Source organism: Neodiprion pinetum, chromosome 5, assembly GCF_021155775.2.
Source record: "Neodiprion pinetum isolate iyNeoPine1 chromosome 5, iyNeoPine1.2, whole genome shotgun sequence".
Taxonomy (NCBI): Eukaryota; Metazoa; Arthropoda; class Insecta; order Hymenoptera; family Diprionidae; genus Neodiprion; species Neodiprion pinetum.
The window spans coordinates 10,287,673-10,297,555 of NC_060236.1; the positions used below are offsets into that span (position 1 = coordinate 10,287,673).

General features: G+C 40.1%; 1 protein-coding gene across 1 annotated transcript in view; it reads right to left on the reverse strand.

The window, feature by feature from the left end:
• The window catches only part of mthl1 (methuselah-like 1), a 119,340-nt gene extending 110,276 nt beyond the window's left edge, over positions 1–9,064 (reverse strand). The window contains exons 1-2 of the mRNA XM_046629778.2: positions 8,047–9,064; positions 1,267–1,505 (exon numbers count right to left, since the gene is read on the reverse strand). Of these exons, the coding sequence (XP_046485734.1) occupies positions 1,267–1,505; positions 8,047–8,798 (991 nt within the window). The 5' untranslated portion in view covers positions 8,799–9,064. The remainder of the gene's footprint in view (positions 1–1,266; positions 1,506–8,046) is intronic.
• Positions 9,065–9,883: the final 819 nt, after the last annotated feature.

Consider the following 9,883-nt stretch of genomic DNA (forward strand, 5'->3'; position numbering starts at 1 on the left):
TCCGTAGCCTTTCTGATTACGTATCAAATTACATAGAGACAAACAAGCAGGTTTAATTCTGGCATCTTATCCATGCTATGGAATTACGGGTATTCCTTACGTCCATCACGATGATTACGGGGTATGCGCATTTCTTTAAGAGAAAATTGCGAATCCTCTATACATTTATTCTCAAGATTAGAACTATCCAAGTTCAGATACCTGACCTCGCGCACGTATCCCGACGGCTGCAATCTGTGCATCACCGTTCCGCAATTTTTTTCCGTCGTCACTCTGCAAATCATCTTTGTATAAATTGGACGCTAGGCGGTAATCCCTTATCTACGAAAACCAGCAGACATATTGAGAAAGAAACGCAGAATTTGGTAGTGAAAAAACGGTCACGTCTTTAGAAATATCACCAGCAGAGCGATTCGTATATCCTAACAGAATTAGACACTCTATACGGTCTAACAGATTCATCGTAGGCAAGAATGTCCGTGACGCTTGTGGGATAAATGCAGGAAACGGAATGCGTTAAAAGCTCTCCGCAGGACCGGAAGTGGCGCACGGGCATCTGTTCGAACGAGTGGACGGAGAGCTTGGAGGCACAGGCGCAAGTCTAATTTCTCGAGGGATAAGTCACTCCGGCAGAAGTTTGATTCCGTTGCACCGTCTCGCAGATGATGACGATTCATCGACTTCGCTGTAATATTTAAGCTGCAGTTTCAAACCGGTGAACAACTCGCAGCAATTGTTTGCAAAGCGGACTGCATCCGCTTGGTCTAAACCAGACCCATTTCCGTCGCAGCATGCCATACGACACGGAAATTTCAGAATAGGAAATAACAGATGGCAAACTATGATCTGGTAATCACAGCTTCTCGTGGTACCTGCTCTAGGCTGAACCAAATTTCCTCTCGGTATATTGCAGGAGGGAAACGATATTCCGAAACTGTGATTTTCAACCCCGGTAGACGAAATCACGCAGGAGTTCGATAGGGTTTCAAATGTTATCGTCGTTTGCCGCGATGTCAGTTTCAGGCTTTCGCGAGTTCTCGTCCTTCGAGCATGGCGTGTCCTGCAAAGTCTTACCTTATGGAACGCGTCGCGATGTCCGATTTTCACTTCACTCTTGAACGATTGAAAGAGAAATTTCTCGTACAACGTATCGCGGTGTGGTTGAACCGAAATATTTTCGCGAATCGTGCGGGAAAATTCTAACCGTTGAATAGCAAGTCCAACGATAAACGAGGGGCTGAATTTTGAATGTTAATCTCTACTCACCTATGGATTTGCAGGCATTGGGGTGCAGCGACTTGCTGCCGAGGTAAATGATGGCCATGAGAAGGTCGGCCAGCATCAGGCAGACAACATGCTGCGTCTGGCACCGCCAATGGAGGACATGGTGGGCTGTTGGCAACAGCCATCCGGCTGCGAGGGTGGCCGCCAGGAATACAACGCTGATCAGGAATCCGACCGCATATAGAGTGAAGTGTGGGCTAGTTTCCTCGTCGATTGCAGACCTGTAGTTAGGACGTTAAGAGCTCGTCAGATTTTATAGCTTATTTCCTAGACTAGATCAAGATACGAAGTACGTACAGCAGGCGGTGGTAATTGGTAGGACATCTGACCATACTGGGACAATAATTTTCAAATATCATAAAAGTAGAAGAATTCGTTACTATGTAAAATGGGCCAAGTAATTTTTTTCACAGGAGAAAGGACATGTGTAGCAAAAAGTTGCTAGATTCTATTAACGTTACTTTCGGAACATTAAACGACATTTTTGAGAACCTTTCGGTGATATAATTTCGCTAGGAAAAATCAGAGCTTGTAAAAAGTTAAACTGTCATAAAACAAAAAAAAAAAAAACGATTTTACTGAAAATTCAATCGTATAAGTTTGTTCGTTTAATGTTCAAGAAATGGTAACACGGTGAAGCAAAACTTGAAATAATAAGAAACCTGAACCCAATTAATTACTAATTCTCGTATCATTTCGTGGATAATATGATTTTTTTTAAAAAACACCAGCTCTGCATAAGATTTAAAACAAGGTTGGACGATTACGTTTTCCCTGAATAAAAAACATCCTGTGAATTTATCGAAGTAGCGCGCTAGCAAAATGTTTATGCGATACAAAAGTCAGTGTCTTCGATTCGACTAAAATTTTAACAATATGTGACCGTCGTACGAATAAATACGGGTATCATAAAATTCACTAAAGGCTGAAGAAGCTTGACACGGTCGAAGTTATGCCAATTGTAAATATATACATTTTGTTAAATGAGTAATAACATGCGGGTTAGCCCGTCGCGGAGAATCAAACGAGAAAATAGTGTACAGTCCTTGAAAAGTTAATATACTGGGACGCCGCACAAAGTAGCGTAAATAACTCGCCGCAAACCGAGATAACGGAATCGCTATAATTGAGAAAATAATGTTCATCGGGCGGGTAAATAGGATCTGCATAAAAATTGTATATATATGCAGATTCCCGTGTGTGAATTCGCATGAAATTTCATAAAGATATGCGAGGTATAGGAGGTTTGATACCCAGCACGAATCACATATTGTCATGTTTCAGAAGCTATCGCAAGATCAAGACCGTCATGACCAAAAATGTTTCATCATTTAGCAGGCAATCAAAATTCTAGCCTTACACATGGGTAGAAATTTTGCAACTCCATCGTCTCAGCGAATTCTGCTGAAACGACAGAATTTATAGTTATAGTAACTCGAGAAAGAAATATTGTTGACCTCGATATGTTGACGGTACATCTCGTTGCTGCGCCAGAGGATTCGCTTTTTCCTTTAAGAAAATAACGATTGCGTTCTGAATTCCGGAGAAACTGATAGGCTTGCTTGTTTTGATGGGGATGGATAGAAAAATGTAATAGAAGTGGTGCGGTTTCAAACATTTATGGTAAAAATTGGGATATCGTCTTGTATTTGGCAGTTCAATTCCAGCACTGGAGCAGTGCATGGCGGTTTTAAATCCGTGCAGCAATTGATTGTACTAAAGTTGATCGATCGAGCTGAATACTTGATTGGAAAGCGTGTATAAAGATTAATAGGATATCGTAAAGCAGAACGCACTTAACCTCACAGAGCGAGATAACGACGAGATATGAAGCTGGTTGGTGCAGCAAGGGATTGCGGCGCTTTGAAGGGGTCGTTGATGATCAGTTTGGATCGGCGAACGTTCGAGGAAAGTTGCGTGATTGATTATGCCGGAGGAAAGAAAATGATACGTGGAGGGATTTTAACGATCTTTTGATTGATCCATACGCCATCGCCTGCGTGCCAGAAAGAATTAACGTCTCTCTCTCTCTCTCTCTCTTTTTTATTTTATCTTCGTTATATTTATTGTACGACACGTCCTCGAGCAGCGTGTTAAAGTTGTTCGTAGAAGAGTTTGCGAACGATAATGCGAAAGCAAGTATTTCAATTAATTTCCTGCCATCGAGGCTGCATGCAGGTCAAGTGGAACTTTACCACGCCATTAATTGCATAGCTAATAATTGTCATAGGCGAGCATTGTTCCTTTTCACCAGTTGCCCTGTCGAACGGGAGATTTATCCGGTAGCGTAGCGCTTTTGGGAATCAACTGTAGCGTACAAAACCGGTTGAAAATCAGTTTTTAACATCATTAGAGTATCAGAATCGTCAAGTTAAAAGTGATCTAGGTTCAAAACATGTCAAAAATTTCTTGCATGATTGATTTTTTTAGGATTCTCTCATGTGAATCAGATGCTTCCATGAAATTGAAAGTATGTATGGATGCATTATCTTCAAAATACGTTTTTTCTAATGACATATTCACAGATCGTCGATCGATTTGCAATTGTTTCAACAGATAATTTATATACATCTAGAATATACATAAATTTTTTTCGCTGAAACCGAAAGTAGAGTCGGTAACTTTAATATTGAAAGAAATTGTCTAATTAACAAGAAAGCCTCATGTAACGGGAATCGAAAAATTGATCGAAGATAAAAATAAACGATGTTGAAATTTGTGACGTGGACGAAACGATGTATTTTTAGAAGAAGTCTTTTTGCATCGAAAATTTAACACCTTCAAAGTTATTCAACATTTTATTACTAACTTCAACTTTGTCAAGAAAACGACAAATGAAAAAAACAAAACAGAAATAAAACTAAACTACAAATATCGCAATAATACGAGAACGAATGATGCGTCGAAAAATGTTCAAAATTTATTTACTAAACCTGCACGGTGCTAGTAAAGCAATAATTATCGTGCTGTTTGTTGTTTTCTTATTTCTTGTCGGTGTTGCAGTACGTATACCGATGACTTTGCAGATCGCGGTTCGCCTGCTTTTGACGAATGTACGCAGGCACGCAAGTTTTGACAGGTGAAAGCCGAACCGTCGTATTATTGTACAACAACGTACGTTGGTTCCTCGTACAAAGTACGCAAGTTTATATTTCCGACATTCGATATGTTCAAAGGCGCGCGATTGATATACACATAAAGCATTTTACCCGATTCGCAAGGTGAGTCTAAGGATGCGGTCTTCTTCTTTTCGCGTATATAACGTATCCTATTAGATCTGCAGACACGTCGGTTTGTTATCGCTAATATTTTTGGATTCAGCCTTTGCGTAGGAAGCGTAACGAATTTAACCTCATCTCTTTCGTTGATCGCGATGCTCCAACATACACAGGTATAATAACACGATACTCGGAACCATACTGAAATTATTTTTAAAATACGCAGAATAAGAGATGCCGTCAGCTAATCCTGCTTTCTCGGAATGTTTAGATTCGGAAGAATGTGGGAGAGAAATAAAATAATTTATTACCGTATACGTGTACACAATATCGGTAAGAATAACCGTCGATCCCGGTTTTAAGTGGGTCGCTACACGTTGTACATACATAGTAGGTACAATGTATATACCGTGTCTTCCGATCTCGATGTTGTAAAATCCAGAATATAATCAAATGGTTGCGAACTTCGCTGTAACTGTATCGTGTAGCTATTTTGAAAATCATCGATCGAGATCTGTTCGACGATCGCTGTTTGCGAAGAACACATAATATCAACACTAATTGCTTATTTCAATTCCAAAGTCCATACCCCTCGTACAGTATTTGAATTGTGAAATACATATATATTATACCTGATGTGTAATCTACCCGATATCTTTATGATTTTCAATAATTGGCATTGCGTTTTTGCAAATTTTCTGAAAGCTTTAATGGTACTAAAATTTATGAGGTAGGATTATTGCAATTAACATTGCAACGAATGTGTAGGTGAAAAAATACTTTTAACGTTATTAATTCGGCCGATTTTTATGTTGGTAAGAATTTAAATTCGACGAGGAAAAATCAAACTTTTAAAGCAAGGTTGTCGATACCTTTATTCAAATATCCAAGACAATTTCACTGAGATATTGACGGTACGAATTTTCTCCTTAGTTCTGCCGTTATGCTAGAACGATGCGTAAGGTCCTGTATGTACCTTTCGCGAAAGTGTTTCGTAGCATTGGTTCTACGTTTACTTTCTTTTCTGATGTTATCTGAGATTACAGAGTAACGGTTTCTGAACTGCTCGGCAGTAACGGATACTAACGATTTTCCAAATGGCCGATATAATCAAAAATGAATCGGTCAGTTCTTTCACATCAAAGACATTTGATGTAAAGCGAATTACGTAAGGACGTCACGTTTTCAGAAATGAGAATCAAGGGTTCGCTTTGATTTACCGATTTCCGGTTCTCTTTCATTTCAAACGACGCTGCAGTCGGAATTTACTAACCGTGTGAAATATCACTTATATTGTCTTTCATCACGATGCGAAAATTCCGCAGTCAGTGCAATTCTACATGCGACGCCAAACAAAATTATCCGAAAACTTCTTGGTTTTATGCGAAAATGATTCCAAGAAATGTATTCCTGCGATAAGAGGTAATTCAATCGTATGAATAGATGTCTTGGTACTATTGTTGCTCAGTACAGCAAATCTTTTTTTGGACATTTGTATTTTTATGCGGTATTATCACATCAGTGACGCGTATGAGGCTGAGGTTAGTAACGTTAACGTAACGAAACATCAGGGATAAAATCGTTATTGTACAATTTTAGAATGACTTTCGAGGAGTTTGTTTCGTAAAATACGAGTATATTTTATTCACGATGGTTTACTAGATTTCAGACATTTCCAAAGATGCGAAGCAACGCTCTTTCCTAAACACGCATCGTTACAGTAACGTTACTAACTTCATACTCATTGATTCGCAGAGACTTTCAAAATAGTCAAAATAAGTGACGTTTGACGTGGTTTGATGCAGGCTAGAACCCGTTACAATATCCTATTTCTCAAAGGAATGACTTAAAACCTGTTTTGTGGTGATACCAAAACAGTCTCTCTCTGAAATCGATTTCGATCCCGACCCCCTTTGAACAGACAACTTACAAATAGGGTTGTCAGAAAACATATAAAACACACCGCGGAAGTCGTAAAACCCTTCGCATATTCCAACTTTTTGTTCACCACGTTATACAAGTTTCATATTTCCCGAATCAGCTCGATCTTGGAAATTACCATATATCGCCAGGCTTTATTCAACCGCTGTGCAATCCCTACAAGAATAAAACATGACATGTTCTTCTCTCCTTTCAGACTTCTGAATTCGAGCCACGTGTCTTGTCTTCGAGTATGTGTGCGTATGCTATCAACATTAAATACATCCCACTAAAATATGGATCCTTTTAAAATTCTCGGTAGAAATTTCGTTACCAAACATCAGATAGTCTGAAGATTCTTCACCAAAAATCTTGTGTCGGATTGACCGAAGTCTTTGATACTGGCAAAGCTGGAGCTGGAAGTAAAGCTTGCCAAATTATAGGCAATACTTTCAAAGAATCTTGGACGATAAAACTTACTATTTTAATTATTTTAATTATCCTAGCATCAGCTTTATCGGATACTCTAGTGAAATAAATTCTGATGAAAAATCAACTACGGATTACAGAGGACTTATTACGTCTTACATACGAGTATTCTATGTAATAAAGAATATAAATACTCTAGCTGGAAACATTCTTCAGGTCTTTGATATTCTGATGTATATCTACAGGCCGTCTTTATTCGTATCATTAATAGCTTCGTATAATATTATAGTATACTAATGATATGCTTTTTGGCAAATGAGAATTTTCAAGACGAATGTTTCGGATGAAACAAGGATGTACAGTCGGATCGATAAAGTGGTTTGAATAGAAATATGACAAAACAAAGGCACAGAATATCTCGCTCAAGCTTATCTAGCTGTATATAACTGAAAAAGTCTTCCGTGAAACGGTAAAAACTTTCTAAAATCTAAATTTCGAATTGTATTAAAAACTTCAGAGAAATAACATTATTCTATCGCTTATTTCTGAAAAAAAAGTCGATTATTCTGACTTTGCTAACAACACTTCTTACAGCCGAAATTCAGTGCATACAAATTTTCTTTCCGGATCGCAGGGATTATTTCAAAATCATTTTCAATTTCGTGAGGTTGAGTTCCACTTTTTACACGTGTGTTTGGTCACGCATTTGCTGCATCAAAATTATCAGCGGACTGTAACGTACGACCTCTACATCCTTAAAAGCTCTCGAAATCGCAAAATAAACACACGATTTCAATGATCGAGTATTTGAATGAATTTTTTTTATTTCATATTCTTGTAGATTGGAAAGAAATATTTTGGACGTATTTTTTATTTTCCGATTTAATCCAAATTGCCATTAATATAACAGATTGAAAACTATAACATTGTGACGTCACTCATGTTAAGATATATCTATATATATTAAAATCAGTGAAATTCAATCACCTGTAACATGAAAAATTATCATTTTTAACGAAAAACAAAAAATACGTCCTCATGATTTTGGCTTGCACTGCATTGTGCACCTCTAAAACTGAAAAAAAAAAAATTTCACTCAAATACTCAATTCCCAGCCTCACTATTCGCTGAGATCACCGGTACCGGTTTGCAACAAAAATACCGGTCAAATTTCACCCAACGCTCTGTGACTCACCTGACTTTAGCGTGTTCGGTACAGGCGATAACCTTGACCGATTTCATATCGTAAGTTTTCTCGATGCAAAACTGTCCCGGCGGGATGTTGAGATGATCGAAAATCAGAGTCCCGTTTTCCATGATGTGTGCATCATCCACGTCACCGATCACCGAATAATTTCCCACGTGATCGCAGTTAGGGAAATCCAGTATAATATCGTAACTGGTAGCGTTCGGTATCGCGAAAGTGTCGGGTGGCGAGCCTTCCGGCATTAGGGCGCACTGAGATTTATCCTCGTGCAAAGTGGCCTCGCTTCCGCAGCACTGGAAGACCATCGGCTTCAGTTCCGTCTTCATCCTGCATAGAAGCAACGCCTCGTTTTCGGCGCAGTATTGGTCGGGCTCGTAGGCATTTCCGGTACCACTGTTCAGGATCAGGAGACCGTTGTCGAAGAAGATGAACGGCTGGGTCTTCGAGTTCGGATAGAAGCTCAGGACCCTGTCGACTCCGCAGTGCGGACGCGTGTTCTCTCGGATATCCCAGTCGTCCGGTATTGGGATTTGCCCTCGGCTCGAAAGCGAGAATATCAAAGGTTGCCACATCGCCGTTGTCGGTACGCACCTGCCGACTTCGCCCTTCGACCCTTCGACCAGCGTCTCGCCGGATCGGCAGCACCTTGGAATCGCGGTCCGTGTCTTTTCAACGCTCGGCTCCGACGAAACGATCGTCGAAATCGCGATGAGGACGACGAGCGAAGTGAGGAGGCCCATTTTGGTCGGTGGAATCCTTGCGATCACTTTCACTGAACACCACCGTCACTTTTTTCAGCTCCGATTCCGCCACTCACTTGATTCTGTTCGTGAAGGGTGAGGGGGTTGGGATTTCAACCCTTGCCGATGATTTTTTACCTCGTTCAATATTCTACTCGCAGATGTGCCCACGCTAGTTTTAGTTGTCCGAGAGTAATTTCGCGGTTTTAAATAAGCGCGGTGTCGAGGGGAGTACGGAAATCGTTCGACGCACGACGTTACCGCAAAGAAGTTTCGGAGTCACTAAACCGAAGGGATCCGAAACACGCGGGTAACGTCCGACCGGTCGCTTGGCAGCGTGGTTTCGAGATGCGCGCGCATACTTTCGCCCCCCCACCACAAGCCTTTGGAGGCGTGTGACTGAGTAGAGAGAGATTCAAACAAACGGTAAAACCGCTTGTCGACGCCGGCCCGAGTTCTGAAGAACGGGGTAGAAGCCCTGTGGCTGCGCTGGAGAACGCCCAGCAAGGCAACAATGCGTACTCGCACGGAAACTGAGAGATGCATTCTATTGATTGTCGTAGAATTTCACAATTTTCGGAAGCGGAAGGAAATGCGCAGAATTTTCGAAATGTACAAACTCTAGGTATCTGAAATTCGAAATTTAGAAATATCAAGCCGAAATGAAAAATTGCCTGAATTAATCAGAACATAGCGCGCCGACATTTACAATCGGTAAGGACTTTCAAACCACAAAATGTAAACCGTCTGAGCTTTCTACGATTTTAATCTTTTTATATTTTGATCTCCACCCCTTTTCTTTAATTCTAAAAGTTATTGTTCACATTCCTGGGAGAAGTTTTCAGTAATGACTAAACTATAATGCGTTGTAACTGGAAAAACGATGGATTCCATTCGTTTAATTCGATTGTGTAATAATATCTTGAAGTTTGTTTTAGTCTAAGAACGGTTTATTTCCTTCGCACCAGGTTCAGGTGACAGTGATTGCATCGAGGATCCAAGCAGTTTTCGTTCAGCTATATTTTAATTTGGCCTGTAAATGTTTGATCAACGAGAAAAACCAATTTTCTGTAGAGTCTAGACCG